The 16688-nt window shown below is 35.6% G+C and overlaps 1 protein-coding gene across 29 annotated transcripts in view; it reads right to left on the bottom strand.

Moving 5' to 3' along the window:
* Nucleotides 1-742: 742 nt before the first annotated feature.
* The window catches only part of LOC117421380 (receptor-type tyrosine-protein phosphatase delta-like), a 607967-nt gene continuing 592021 nt past the window's right edge, over nucleotides 743-16688 (bottom strand). For all 29 annotated transcript variants that reach the window (XM_059030127.1, XM_059030157.1, XM_059030132.1 and 26 more), the window contains 7 exons: nucleotides 11857-12142; nucleotides 10617-10795; nucleotides 9872-9998; nucleotides 8024-8149; nucleotides 7613-7767; nucleotides 6735-6870; nucleotides 743-3947 (listed from right to left, as the gene is read on the bottom strand). In XM_059030127.1, the coding sequence (XP_058886110.1) occupies nucleotides 3879-3947; nucleotides 6735-6870; nucleotides 7613-7767; nucleotides 8024-8149; nucleotides 9872-9998; nucleotides 10617-10795; nucleotides 11857-12142 (1078 nt within the window). In that variant the 3' untranslated portion in view covers nucleotides 743-3878. The remainder of the gene's footprint in view (nucleotides 3948-6734; nucleotides 6871-7612; nucleotides 7768-8023; nucleotides 8150-9871; nucleotides 9999-10616; nucleotides 10796-11856; nucleotides 12143-16688) is intronic.

Below are 16688 nucleotides of genomic sequence, written 5' to 3'. Positions count from 1 at the left end.
CAAAGCTACTGTGTGCAGTGTGTGCATTTAAAGAGACAGACCCTGGTTGGGGAAACAGGGTTGATACATCACAACAGACAAGCAAAAGTGTACTTATCTGAACAAGGCTCTCCGATCAGGTCAGTCTTGAAAGGAAAAATGGCGCAGAGATCTGTGACTGCAGTACTTTTGATCCCTCAGCGATGGGGTTACGACTGCGTCACAGGCTTAAAGAGAAGCTTATATATATGTATTGCTGGAGTAGTTTTAAAGATATTGTAATGAATACTACCCTCCATTGTCCCAATACATATTTGACACAATATACTTCAGTAATAAGGCATTTGTGTTGGGGTGGGGCATCACTTAATGGCTGATGGTACTGTATGGCGGATTACATATTTTATTTATTTCCAGCACATTATAACCCTAGCAGGACTAATAATGGGCAGGGTAAAAAGTGTACTATGTAATTGCTCTGCAGGATAACTTTAACACGCCAGCGATGATAACATTTAAAGGAAAGACCCTGGTTTAAACCAGAACCTTTATCATATGTAGAAAACAATGACAGGTCTGAAGGCCAATGTAATTGAAGTATCTTGAATTAACCACAAAAGGATCAACTAGACTGAAATATATTTTCTTCTGCTTTCAGTATTAATGGGAATGATTCGTTGCCCAACACTGCATTGAAAAGGTGAAATAGCCTTCTCAGTGTATTTAAAAAAAAAAAAAAAAGATTAATGAATTGAGACTGAGGTGCGTAACACTGACATTTTTTTTTATTAGAATTCATTTGTAACAAATGGAACTTGTGTCAGCAAAGAACTGATTTTCATAGACTTCTTTCACCACCAATGTAACCTAAGTAAGAAAATAAAAAGCACTCCTTTCATTCTGAAAAAACATTTACGTGTACTACTAATCAGAGGTAATTGTAAGATTCTTTTAACAAGCCATTTTTTTTACAATTTCATTTATTATTTTCAGTCTATGCATCCAGACGAGAGATAGATAGAGAGAGCAGAGAACATAACGTTTATTTTTGTAATGACACTCCAAGCTTAAATGGCAAAGTCACATAACAGATGGTTATGACAAAATCCGCAGTCTTCTGCTGGAGTATCATGGCACCAGACATGGATGCTCTTTTGCCATAAATTCATTTAGTTGTTTTTTTGTTTGATATTCTGTGTTATTTACATACACACAAAGAGTGAACGTTTAAGTAAAGTCTTACAGATGGGTTCAAGTAATATATTATTGGGTTTAGAATCAATAGGGCAGTGCATAGTACAAAGATATAGAAAGTGCAACTCTTCCTAAAGGGCCCCCAGTGGCCTTCTGCAATGTATCACCATGCATACCCACCCCCACCCAAAAGAAAGAAAGAACTGGACCAGTACACATGTACACTGAGGTTTCTGAATTTAACAAAATTATATATGTTACCTACACCCAAATGTGACCCAGATTATTTAAGTGACTTGCAGAAACTGATATTGCTGAAAAAAAAAATATGGGAAAGGAGCAACTGGAATGCACATCTACAAAACTAAATAAAGTAGAATTAAATGAAGGTGCCTTGTATGCATCCTTCCCCCCCCCCCCCCCCCCCCCAGCAAAAGCTTCAAAGCGCATCTGCAGACTTAACAAACATACTGTACAAGTGGCTACCTTCGATTGTCAGGATCCTAATATGAGTAAATTCCAGCTGTTCTTTTTCTAATTTGGCTCTGACCAGTTCTGCAAAAGGATATGTATTTGTGCAAAGAAATGTAATCTGTCCACTGCCTTGTTCTTTTCGTAAGGCCTTTTTTTTCAGCTGTGAAACTGTACAAAGTGCAACACACTCTGTGCAACTGAATGTTTTCCAGCGTCCATTTAGAGGTAGCCTTCCGTAATATGTATAAAAAGTGCTTCTTACTGCTAAGGTTTGATCTTCAAACAGTCATAAAGCTGCTGTAGTTCTGCCTTCAAACAAATGGTTTTGTTTAGCAACTTATCTATGTGGCTTTACTGCCCTGACATAAACTGCAGCATGCTGACAAAAAAACAAAGCTGCTAATATAATATATAAATATGTCTACATTTTCGAAAAAGCTAATAAATGCTAAAGGCTTAGAAAAAATATAATTGTTAAATTAATAGTTTAAAATATGAATTAATGAAGTTTATGGGGGTATGACCCTGATTAATAGAGACCCTCCCTTCTTGTTGTTTCTGTAAAGTAAAATATGTCCCATACCTGCATGTGGGACTATATCCCTTTAAAATGTAGCCCAAACAAGGTCTAAAGAAACCTATCAATAAAGGAGAATGGTAATTTGCATATAATCTAATAAATTGTAATATTTTAAGTAAAATTAAATAGATATGAACTAAGTTAAGGATACATAAAACCTTTAAAGGAACATTATAAAAACAAACAGGGATTAGATATAAGGCACTCTAAATGCAAAATTAAAACATTACACATTATGCTATTAAACACCATACTTAAGAGAATGATATTTTGTATGACTTGCCCTATTACATCAAAAATGACATCTAAGTAGGCTTTTTACCGATACTAATGCAGCCTTCTGAACAAATCACTACCAATATAATGCAAGTACAATACACTGAACTCACTGCTGCACCTATGACAATCTCCCTATCCTCTTTTTAGGGAATACTTGTGTAATGAATCACAAAATAACTACATAAATCCTATTTATAATATAGCTAGTTATTGCACGAGAAAAGGTTCACTGTATTTGAATTCTCTTTTATCCTACTGATGTGCATTCCAGTTAAAAAAAACAAACAAAAAAAAAAACTTCCCCTTAATTACAAAATCTCATCATGGAAGCCTATTTTAAAATAGTTGCCCCAGTAAATATCTAATCAGAGGCTGTCTGTATACACCACCTTAACATGGAAGAACTAAGATAATTGGTAGCAGCAACTTTATACTTTGCGCATCCCTGTTGATTCCACAAAGCCCCACTTCATCCCATGATCATTATGAGGCAGTTTTAAAAAAGGGACAAAAGAAACCTCGCATCAGAGTAAAAGTTTAGTAGGATTAAAAAAGAAAAAACAGAAAACTGAAATTTAACATTTCCTCGGCCAGATATTACATTTAACAGTTCTACAGCTTTAAAAAAAAATCTAGATTAAAAAAAAAAAGAATTCAATACAAAAAAAAAAAAATGTAAGCAACACGTAAAAAAAAAGGGGGGGGGGGGGGGGGGAGTGTACACTTAAAAATGAAGCACAGGTCAGCAGTATAATACAGTGCTAAAAAAACTAAATCAATAACTTGTTTTTCTGTTTTGTACTGTTTTTTTTCAACATTCCCCGTTTCTCCCCAATAATTAGTTCTAAGCATTATGATGGGAAGGGGGTATTGTTGAAGCAGTGTCGTCTTCTTGTAATTTACCAACACGTGGTGTCCATTTAAAGAAATGTCCTTTCCCACTTGATTGCAGTACTATCAAAGTTTACCTTTACAATGTGCATTCAGTTTGAAAACAATCCTGATAGCAGTTACTGCTCCTCCCAAGATTTTTGTTTTTAAAATTTCAACCCAAGTTGAATCCTTGAGGCAAATGGAAAAAAACAAAAAAAAACAACAAAAAAAAAACACTTCTTTAAAGATGCCTCAACAGTCAGGATTCTTCTGTTTCATTCAGGGTAGGTTATTAAATAGTAAATTCTTGGTCCACCTGGAATATCTATATATAGATATATATATATTTTTTTATTTTTATTTTTATTTTTTAATATTCCACACTTAATTTGTCTTTAGCTAGAAGTTAAGAACTACTTCTCAAGCATGTATTTATGGCTCAGAAGGGGCTCTCTGGATCTTAAAGGGCCTGCTGTAAAATCCAGGGTGGATTGGGCTTTTACGTTGCATAGTGATCAAAGCTTCCAAGGTATTCCAATCCGGCTCGATAACAAAACTGGTACTGGTCCTAGAGAGGAGCGAAGGAGATGACAATTAATACCTGACATTCAACTGCATTCATACAATAGGCTGCTTTTCTGAGATTACAATTTCCAAGCAAGCACAGGTGAGGCATCTTCCCCTTTATATTTTCTTGTTCTCTGCCTTTTAGATGCAGTCTTTGTCAATATTGTAAACAAACGTATTTAGGCAGGAATCGGGACCCCAAAGATAACAGCTGAGTGTTCTAACTAACACACATCCTGCTGCTGTTTTGGCACTAAGGGGTAGATGTACTGTTGCGTCTGTCGCAATCGTTGCAAACAAGTGTAGCGCGAAATGTACTAAACAAACGCAACGCTGTTAGCAGAATATGTAATTCTGGATGTTCCTGCAAAAATTCATAATAACAGGGTGGAGATAAAGCTGCGGGCAATTGCGACACTTACAATTACATCAATTTGTTAAGACCTTTTGAAAGCATGTTTTAAACAGTCACAATTGTTGCTGGCATTTCCCAGTCTGCTTTTTCTCATGTGTTGCCAGTTGTGCTCAATGCATTTTCGAGATGAACACCCAAGTACCTAATTTTCACTAAAGTCAGGGTGTACTTAGAAGCCTTGAAAACAAATTTCTATGACATTTCTGGTTTTCCCAGCATGTTGGGAGCAATAGACTGCACACATGTGCCACTAACCCCTCCGGCTCATTCTGAGCATCTGTATAGGACCATGATCTATTGTGTGTTAATTGTCTAGGCTACTAAGCAGACCAAATTAAAAATAATAATAATTAAAATAAAAAAAATATATAAAAACCCAAAAGTTATTTAGTTTCAATTTAAAATAATCTTTTATTTGCATTGTACACAAATGTGTACAATGCAGCAGCATGATTTATTTTGTGTTACCAGTAGGCTGAAGTACAAAAAAGTGCGCTAGGTATTCATTTGATTTTACTACTGTACTGTATACTGTATAGGACTACTGTACAGATTTATATTTTTACATAATGTAATGTGCAGCGTACCCAAAACACATTTGTGTTATTTCAGCGTAATGATTTATATTTAAAATACATCGAGAACTGTAAATGAATGTGTGTGTGATTGTATTGTATTGTTTTTAAACCCAACACCTCCTTATGTTGGACAAACATGTCCTGTTTAGCGAGGGGCTACTGTATGATTATGAAAAGCTTTTTGGTGGTGAAGGTTGGGGCCCTACTACAGAATCTGATGGGATTAAACTGCCTTTCATTTTTATATATATATATATATATATATATATATATATATATATATATATATATATATATATATATATATATATATATATAACAGTATTAATATAGGTAAAATGAATACTGAACAGAATGCATTGTACAGATGACTTTTACATTTAACAAAAACAATGTTATTTTGATTCTTGCACCCTTGCATACATAGACGTTATCCTTCGGGCACCCTCTGCTGCAGCAAACCACAACTCAACTGCAGCTATTTTATTTGAAAAAATGTCACACAACTCTCGCTTAGATGACACAAATAATATTTAAATTTGTATATTGCAGCTTCATTAACATATTTTTTCTTAGTACATACGACAAAATGTGCACTTTGCAAACTGTTGTAACAAAAATGCAAACTGCAGTATGTTTGCACTGCGACTGACCCATCTTAGTACATCTACCCCTAAATTGTTACTGAAAGTCACAGTAAGTTATTACTCCATTTGTATAAACCACCAAAATTATAAACATCTTTTGAAGTTGACTTCTAAAGTTTATCTGTGTCTGCTAAAGGCTAAAGGCTGCAGCCTGGGATCCTAAGAAACAAGATTTTGAACATCTGAATTTCCCATGATCTGAAGCAACCATGAATGATACAATATACCATTTGTTTCTGTCTCTTAAACAAAAAATAGTTATGACTGACTGAGATGTTCTGGGAAACCATCTTTAGAATTGAAGAATAAAGTTCTGGGCACTGTAGTTTACAAAAGGGTCAGAATAAAATAAGATAGATTGACAGCATACATTACAAATGAACAAGTAACTTGTAGAGAATAATTGAATACTGTTAAACTCAGCATGGTAACAGCTGTGAACAGCTTTTATACTTTCTAAGTGAAGATACAATCTATTTAATTATGTTTATTTTACCCAAGTTACCACAGAGTTAATGTCCCTACCCATTTCAGCAACAAACTTTCATCTGGACATTAAGCAACAGTTTCCATTATGCACCACTCTAGTGGGATGGAAAATGTGTTTAGCCTAATGCTAGAGTAATTTACACTTTCAATAATGAAGACCCTTCCTCCTCTGCTGTTGCTCTGCAATACCAGATAAGTGACACTAGAGGTGTCTTCATTGCTTCAAAAGCATGCTGGGACATGAAATCATACTGTGTGGGCTTTCTGTTGCTTCTGCAGGGCATGTTTTTTGTTTTGTTTTTTTCACAGAGAAAATTTTGGCTAGATTTTAAAAGACCCTTTTGTTCAAGTTTTGGCTGAGGTAAGGAAACCAAATAACTCATGAAGTCAGCTTTGCAAATTGTTGACTGTGAGCTGCACACATTCTAACATATCAGACATACCTTGACTTTAAAGGAGTGCAAAAACAACGATCCACAATACAATGACCCATCCCCAAATCCTGCCTACTTCCAGGTACTGAATTCAGCCTGGCAACAAATAGTCATGTAGGGACAGAACTATATTGAGAATGAACATGCCATCACAGTTTCTTGAGTTACAGAAGTATCAGTTACTTTATTTTTCTAATAATAAATCTATATCTATTTTTTTCTTACCTCTGTCTGTACCATGGCTGGCCTCTGTGTTCTTAACATTTTGACAGTCTGGAAGATATCCACCACCCCCTCATACCTCATTCTCTCCAGGACAATGCTGAGTGTAACAAAAACACCAGTCCTCCCGACACCAGCACTGTGTGAGAACAAAAAAAGATCTTTGATTCGGTGACAATCAAACAGCTAAAGGCTTTCTTGCTAATGGTCTCCAACTCGATAACCAGTAACTATAAAATAATAAACACCTACACGGATATTTCTGAGAGCCTTGTTTTAATCTGCCCCACTGTACATTACTTTTTTTGTCTGAACACCAGGAGTGAATCTTGAGGCCTGGCCATTAGGAACTTAATACAGCTTTCGAGGCAAGTTACTTATTTTAGAGCACCATTTAAACTGCTTTGAAAAGGTCAGACTCGCTGGAGTTTTGTCAATGCCTCTGTGGAATTATTAAAATACTCCAATTAAAGTACTTACTGTAAAAGCTTCATAGGTTTTTTTTTTTTTTTTTTAACATTTTAAGAAAATCAGTCTTGACTTACTTCAGTAACTTATTATTATTATTATTATTATTATTATTATTATTTATTTCTTAGCAGACGCCCTTATCCAGGGCGACTTACAATTGTTACAAGATATCACATTATTTTTACATACAATTGCCCATTTATACAGTTGGGTTTTTACTGGAGCAATCTAGGTAAAGTACCTTGCTCAAGGGTACAGCAGCAGTGTCCCCCACTGGGGATTGAACCCACAACCCTCCAGTCAGGAGTCCAGAGCCCTAACCACTACTCCACACTGCTGCCCTATGTTCCAACTCATTTGTGTGGACAGCATTTGAAATGTAAGCCCATTTGGAATCAACAGTCTCTTACCTACAATGAACTGATATTGGACCATCCTGCCCAAACTGTTCTTTTGTTTTATGCACTTGGCCGATGAAGTCAATAAACCCTTCGCCTGATTTTGGCACTCCTTGCTCGGGCCAGTCAGTAAACTGGAACTGCCTTACTGTCCGAGACTGTCCATCCTGGAAATAAATTTTAAAGAAAAGGGAAAAACAGTCAGTCAGTCAAGAAGCAGATGATGCATTTCCTACCTTTTTAAAAATGAATTATGATATACTACCGTTGATAAAAGTGACATGTTATTTGGGGTGAAGTAATTCAAATATACAGAACTGTTTTATAACCGATTCTTCCAAGCAAAAAAAAAAAAATGCCACTGTGTAAAAATTTACATTATTGTTGAATAAGTAGAAATAGAACAAAATGGACCTAACTCACCCGAGCATCAGTCACTTTAAACTCCCTCAGGATGTACTGAGGCATGTTGTACTCTGCCATGGGGTCCACCACAAAGTACTGATACCTGGCAGATCTTTCCGCAGGCCAGTACTGGTGACATTTTTCCTGTGGTGGAAACATATTGTGGTTGTAAACAAATGCTAAACAAAGGCCAAAGGGCAGGATTTTCAAAAGGTCGTAAATGATAACTCTAGTGTTAATCAACAAATCGGTATGCAGCATTGATTTTGGCATTTTCAAGAGGTTGTTATGCCTATTTCATTATTAAATAATCATGCTAATGTGATTTCTGAAATTATGTTGATTGACGAAATAATGTTAATATCTTAATGAGCAGTGCTTCTTGCGACTATTTCTTTTGTTTGCGTGGGAATTTAAAAGGAAATCTGTGTTGTCATAATTTATCAGGAGTTAATTTGCACTTGGAAAAGGAGGGTTTTAATTAATGAAAGAGTATATAACATCACCATGAAACAGATATGTAACAGGCTGCAGCTGTGATGCCAATGATACAGATAGAGTGTACAGGACAAGGGATAATTTCTTACAGACTACCTAGTTAATTCAATATGTGTTGTTATTTTAGCCTTTTCTATACTTGTGGTTATGTATGAGATTTATTCAATTGTTTTAATCATTTGTAACCTTACGGAGCGTTTGTTGCATTGCTAAAATGATATACCGTTATTTGCACCTAGTGTATTGTTACAGAAATTATCTAACTGAACTCTGGATACATACATTATATGACAGCTGACCTGTACTGTTGATTTTATTTGAATTTGAATTATATGTAAATAATGAAATCTTGGTATAGAAAATGGCATACTAGATATTACAATAAAGTTTCCCTACAGACAACAGATCATTGACATGGATGTTACATAAATGTATTTGTAATGTTGTCAGACATGGAGCCTTTACCAGCCACATGGGATAAAAGGAGGAAGAAATCCTTTGTTTGGTGGTGGTGTTTGTGAAGGAGTTTGGTGAGTGTTTTGTGCCTTTGTGTCTACATTTTTACTTGTAAAGTTCAGTGAAGGCTCTGCCCAGGCTGAACAGTTGTGTGTTTGTTTAAGCCTTTATTTTGGCCCGTGTGCCTTTTTGTATTTTGGTTTGTTTATTAAAAGTGCGCATGAGCCCTTAACTGCAGCTTTCCTTCTCTGAGTCTCTATCCTGCTACTAACACCTGGGCCCACAACGCTGTCTTCTTACAGTGACCTGCGACAATTAAGCTGTTTAACAAGAAATACGTTCCAACAACCTCATCGACTCAATTTCAAAACATTAACGGCTTGATTTTCTTAACACATTTCATTTGAAAATCAATTGCTACTAAAGCTGTCGTTACTATACCGCGAGTGATACAATAACACTGTTTTTTCAAAAGATGTACAATTCTGATATGTAACCATTAAAATTAAACCTAACATACTAATGAATATATTTAAGCATAGGGTGTACCACAATAAAATAAGGCTGACACTGGCAAATAGTAACCGACCAGTAGCCACCAGTACCTTCTTAGCAATGTGTCTGACAGTGAACAATCCACCATCACAATTATTTTTGGAAACTCAATTTTAATTGGCAGAATACATCTTTCTTTTGCCCCCTAGATTCCAGCAGAATGCATTTACAGTACCAGTTTTAACAAGCTCTGAAATGAAATGTACAGTACTGCAACTGTTGTCAAAATGCTTGCCTGTTTCAGGCTTTAGCTTTACTTCTATGGGATTAGGAGGCATGACTGTGATAAAAGAGGAGTTCCTGTAAAACAGGGGGTATCAGCAAATGTTGCATTCAATAGAAATAATCAACACATACCCTCCCCATTTCTCTGAGCTTTGTAAGCATGACAACAATTGTAGAGTTGTGCTCCCAAAGCATCCTCCAGAAGTCCTCTGTAGTCTCTGCTAAGGGTCCCTGTGTGGCAATGTAGGCTTTCTGTTGTCTGCAAAGAGCATGAGAGAGAGAAAAAAGAAAAATGAAAGCACTTACAGCACTTCAACTGCAGAGTACATTTCTGCCTGAAAACACCATTAAAAAATCTTTCACTGCAAAATCTTTATAAAGTAATGATTGCCTGCACATGCAAACAACATTAACAGACTTTAATCAAGCAATTACTCTTTTGAACAGTTCTAGGCTTGTTTATGCAAAAGACACATATTATTGTATTGACATCATTTTCATGCTGGAGATTTAGCATGGTGTTAGCTCTGGTATTGGCAAAGTTTCCAAAGCTTTGTCATATAGTCTATGTGCACTACAAAGCATGACTTTCATGACTATTCTCCACTTCATAAAGTGTACATATCAGTGACATTTCCACTGCCAGCAGCTATAGGTTAGTGAAAGCATGTGCTTCTGTTTTATGAAAACCGTGTATGTTTCCATTGGGCGCGAAAGATTTGACCAGATATAACACCTTTACAGAATGAGAATTAAAAACAGACACTTTATAATTAGAAATATATTATGCTTTAACAAAACTAATATTGAGCTACAGATGGCTAAAAAGATTCTGCTCCATTCCGCATATTCAAAAACTGTAGTTAATAACCCTTACCTATATCCATCAATAAAACTGCCATTTATATAATCCGAGCCTTCTACCCCTCGGATCGGCTGTAGGCATACTCTTGTGGATTCATATGGCATTATATTAACAAGGCGGTTCTTGAATTTGTTACATGGAAGATTGGCACTAATGAATCGTGATGTATGAGCTTTAGTGTTGGCTAAACGCTGTGGGGGAGAGATAAAGCACATTTTTGTTAAAAATCACACACTTACATACGTTAGCACATCTGCATTTCATGTAAAGCATTTCTTGCAAGATAAACACATGCCTGTCATTAATAATAAGCTCCTTAATAGGAGGAGTGGGTAAAAGTGCAGAGAAGATTACAGGTTCCCAGCAGTCACCGCCGTTCAAAACACAAAACCGCTTATTATTTTCTATAGTAGTTTGGTGAATGGGAGACAAATGGATTACTAGTCATTTGCTGTGTCAGTCTTCTGAGAAAAAGAAGTCTGTAACAGGACAAAACACATACCACTAAGAGAAGCCAACAGTACAACACACACCCATTTATTTTCTTGGAAATGCAATCTAAAATGATACCTCACTTCTCTGTATTCAACATTGTATGATAGCACGGCAGGTCAGAGAATAATACATTTAGTGCACTAATTTACATATCAATATACAGCTATAGAAATCTCAAAATAGTGGTAACAACTCTTACAATACTTGTACATGATGTACACATCTTTGCATTCACACATGCACACCCCCTCCCCACTCACACACACTTTTGTACACTTGATAGATACTGAATCACCGGAAAACCTCTACTGAGACCAATATAGCATATGCTATTGAAAGTAAAACATATACATTATAATAAGCATAGGGGGGATGGTCTCATGCAATGTTGTTCTGCTGACTGTGCTGGAGTATATAATGGGCATTTAGAAAATTATAGCAAACAGACCCCCCCAATACACCAAGGTCTTTTAAACTGAATAATATTTCAAATGCATTCATAGTTTCATGGTGATGGGGGAATCTATTAAATCACTGATGCACTAAAATTGCATCAATGAAAAAAAAAAAAAACATGAAAAGAATGGCAAATAATTACCAGTTGTTAAATGTCTTCTCAGAGCTCCTATTTTGAAAGCTGATAACATAATGCACTCCATAGACTCTCTTTCTACGATATTATCCATCTGTTGCACAGCCTTCTCGTTTATATTGATTAAAGGCTTGTCTTGCTACAATGCACAGATATATGATTTACCTTAAATTCCAGTTCCATTCCAGTTACATTCTCCCCCGATTCTATCTGTGTCAGTTTCTGAATGTATGCATACAGGTTTCTGGCTGGCACTTCTGTAGTTCCACACGTCACCGCTTCCAGCAGTGCATCATGGATAAAGATGTATTGGTCCTCCGTCTGAACCATGTAATTCCTCTGAGCTCTCATTAGAGTAACGTGGCCATAAATATCTACAGTCTTCTCGTGTTTTATCCTCTCCAACATGGCATCTATTACAATGAAGCACCCAGTTCTGCCAACGCCAGCACTGAAAAAAAAGGTCAATCATTTTCAATATATACAGTATAACCCAAATCCTTAAGTGTGAAAATATTTACATTTTTCAGCAGTGTGTAAAGCAATCCTTGAAAAACGTGTACTGTATGTTCATCTTCCACCATATATACTTTGCTATCTCACTTGAGACTTTTCCTGCCTTGCGATACAGCTAATCTTGCAAGAATATGCAGATGAGAAGTCGAATGTTTCTTATTCATTTCTTCTAAAAGCTGTATAGTGCATGCAGTGAATAAAAAATGCCCTTCCAGAAAGCAATAACCTGACTAATGCTGGTAAAGAACACATATCACAGTGTGCACAAATAATGGGAAATCTCCTCCTTCTATGGAGGGAACTGAGCCTAGCAAAGATGTTTTTTTTTGCTCTTATGGTATTCGATTAGCTACCTCAAAAGGCACAAATCAATTTGGGCATTTGTATTTAATCAATCAATTAAATACAGATATATTTGGGCATCACCACTGATAATATGTAAGGCTGCCACCATTAAATATGTAAATGCCTCCATAGTTTACTAGTACTTATCACCAATATATTTTTGCATTACATTGCAATCGGATACTGACTCAATGGCAATCTGGTTAAACAACAATGCTTCTTTTTTTAATCCTTGTATGTCAGCACTGGTATGTACACAGTTGTAAAACTACCACAATGTCAATGCACCTGATCAAACTTCCTGTCAAATTAATACTCAGAGGCTGACCTGTGGACATTGCTGTTTATCATGATGCAGTCAGCGTCAACATTTTAAAAACATGTTTTTTTTTTTTCATCTATATTTGGAAAAAACAGACTGGATAAGAACAGGTTAGATACAGTTCAATTAAGAGTTGTTGTTTTATATGACGATATGTAACCAACCTCTGACACAATCCATTTGACTGTTTAAAAAAAAGAAAAATTGGGCTTCACAGTGGACTGAAAAAACAAACAAATAAAAAAACACCAGCCCTTTAAAACAAAAGCTTTGTGGAACAAACATGCCTCTTCAGAAGGAAATCCACCAACTGGTATCAGTTGTTTCTGGTCTAAACATCACATTGTTATACTGGTATACGTCAGGAAACTTGCTAGCTGACAGTATGATAGTTTAAGTAAATACATGGATTCTTGCCTTGCTTAACCTTTGTCATATAATTTAATTACATAATGTTCCTGTTGTCTCTCATTTAAAGTAATGAAAACAACACCACAAATGCTGTAATGTCTGGCTCTGGGAGAGAGGAATTTAAAATATACATTTAGCATTCCTGCTGAGTTCTTCCTATGCCATTCCTGAAACACATCTCAGATTTAGTCCTTAGGAAGGTGCTTAAAACTAAATGGGTTATCCAATCCATTAAGCAAACATGCCTAATAGGTATCGAGCCTTTTGGCATTATTCTTCTTTCAGTCGCAACATTTGTTTTTAATTTATAAAATCATGACTGAGTTGGTCCCTTGAGCTGAAATTTGGTTAATGTCCCATGATGTGATATATGCGTGCAAGAATAAAATTAAGATACATGCGGGAGCCATTTTGTGACTGAAATCCTCATATGGTTATGTTTAAAGGTTGGCACTAACTGAACAATTTGTTACTATTTTAACATGGTTCTAGACTTGATACTTCGTGATCCTGGCAGAGTACAATGCTGTAGTTACAAGATTTTCAGGCTTCATTTGATCTGAGGTATAAGAACCTAACTGAGTGATAACCCTTGAGATAAACTGGTCTAAAATATACAGGGGGCTATAATTGATCTAAACGGTTGCGGAATTAAATACTCTTATAGTTTACATCATTAAGAAAGGGAGCTGTATTAGCTTCTGTAGTGACTATTTAAAATTGCAAGTTTATCCCTATTTTAATATTTAAAACAGTGGCATTATTTACACCACTGTCCCCTACTTAAGATGTCAGTGGCATACACCATGTGTTTACACCATCACGTTATGGCTATGGGACATGTCAGGAAACACAGTTCATGATATTTTAGTTTTGGTTGACAAAAAAAGGATCCTCTAATGCTATCACCCGTTTCCTTTCCAGCGCACAAGAAAGTATAGAAGGCACTGGAGCATCAGCAAGCTCCGGTTATTTTTCTCATATGTTCAAAACTTTCATTTGAATGACAAATGGCACAGCAAGACAGCACTGCACAGTTCCCTTAAAATACAATTTACTGTTAAATGCCGAAAAATAAGAAAAATATATGTAACTGTATTCCCTCAGTTTGCAAATACCTGCACAATTCATTCAAATACAGTACATACAATAATAATACATCTAAAATCGGTTTCTTATACAGTACACCTTACCATATAAAAAGCTTCTTTTAAACTAAAATAAATAAATACAGCTAGATTGAAAAATCTTGCCTGTTCCGCAACACTACTCTGTTTCATAGTGAATCTGGATTACTAAAATACAACGTCTTGATCTAACTAGACCTACAAGAATACAATCCTGTTTGACACGAATATGTATTTTTCAATATAAATAGTAAACACACGTACGTGTTGGGGGACTTGTAATACAATATAATTGACTTTAAATTGACTTGAGCTGCCTCTATCTGTAGATGGAATGCAATGGAAATATGTAAAGCTAATTACAACCAGCTTTGTGTGCACGGACAGGGATCAATATAATAACCTGCAAAAACTCGCTCACATCAGAATCCAAATTATGCAGTGAGTTTGTAACTTTCATTAATATGGGAACAGCCTTGTTTCTAGAAGTTTCTCTTCAGTTCATGTTCTAGTTCTCCCCAGGGGTGAATAACTGTGCTCCTCTTAAGTGGATACCTGCTACGAATCACATTATCAGAGTCATCCAGAGGGTCAGATCTGCTGGGTTTTTTCACTGTTCTAGATCATCTTCCAAGATGTACAGCCCACTTAAGCAAGCCAAAGCCTGCCATTGTCTCCACTTACAGCAACGAATAGCCTATCCTGTTCAGACGAGTTAACAATGCAATTTAATGTATGCGTTTCAAATAACTAAATACTTAAATTACATAATTATTGGATAATTACTTTTTTATTATTACTATTGGCTTAAATACATGTTTTTAAACACAGAAATTATGTTTGGAAATTATACCGTTAGGACACAGCTCATTCTCCACCTGGTCTCAGGCACTTGTTCATTATGATGCCGGTAATGGTTAATTAACGGCATAATACAGATTTATGAAAAAGACGAATAATATGATAATGAGAAAATTGGTCTCTAAAGCCATGTTATTCTAACATCGCTATGAGTGATGTTTTTGGACGGTAGATGGCACTTATGCATCAACTGATGAAATACTGTCATGTTAAACACTATTACTTGCAAGATAAAGGAGATGGTGTTTTGAATATGGGCCTGAATGTATAATTTTACTGTCTTGTTAAAAATAATAATAATAATAATAATAATAATAATAATAATAATAATAATAATAATAATAATAATAAATAAAACATCACAGCACAACTGTTTTAGGGAGTTTCATGTAAATCATACATAATTTTTGTTTGGTCAAGATAGTTACTAAACATAAACTTAACTCCCTCCTCTGCAGTTCTTACTTATTTTCATAACCTATGAAAACTGGTTATTAAAATGAATTCAAATGTAAGAACTAACATGTTTAGATATACAGTTGACCATAAATGCAAACTTTACCAAAAAATATAATCGCAGTTTTAAGGACCATATGACTCTGTGTTCAGCAGGACAGTTTCGGATAGTTCAGGCTTTTCAACTCAATGCATTCTGGTACGTTTTACCTGTATCCGGTACCATACTTGCCTTTAAGAGAAGCAGGACTACACTTACCAGAATGCATTGGGTTGTGAGTTGAAAAGCCTGAACTATCCCAAACTGTCCCGCTGAACACAGAGCCATATGGTCACCTTATGTAATCTAAGCAGCAGAAACTGATTCTAAAAAAAAAAAAAAGAAGCCAAGCTGTGCGAATGGTATCCAAGAAATTTCAATTAATTGACGATCATGTGACAGTTACATCATCAACCAAGTGTTTCATGATGAGATCCATATGGCTTGTCACACTCTTGCCTGATTCTCACATCAAATTACTTTTTAAACCTTGGCTCTGCTGCATTTAAGGCAACTCAGAATCATCTAACTCTAAACTATATGGAATCTGTGCAAGCCACATGTGTTCTAGTCTCTCTGCCCTTTGTCATAAAAAAAGTATTTGGGAATTAAAGTACCTTGCCTTGTATGCCTTGAAGGAAATTCAGTATTCCCTGCAGTCCAAATTTTAGCTGTAAGACTATGAAAATATTGTCAAATTTCCTACATATAGCTGAATTATTTTTCTCAAAACTAATTCAGATTCAGAGCTCATCTCAAACAGCTGTTGACTTGTAGGTAACTTAATTACTTTTTCCATAGCAGACTCAGCTGTAAGCACTTATTTTTCTTTCAAGAATAATGTGACAAATAACTAGATTAATATAGCAAAACAAGCTGAAAAATAATAGCTTGGCACTCAGAATAAAAACAGATGGTT

The sequence above is a fragment of the Acipenser ruthenus genome, chromosome 1 (genome assembly GCF_902713425.1).
Source record: "Acipenser ruthenus chromosome 1, fAciRut3.2 maternal haplotype, whole genome shotgun sequence".
In the NCBI taxonomy this organism is placed as follows: Eukaryota; Metazoa; Chordata; class Actinopteri; order Acipenseriformes; family Acipenseridae; genus Acipenser; species Acipenser ruthenus.
This window is presented reverse-complemented; position numbering and strand designations above follow the sequence as displayed.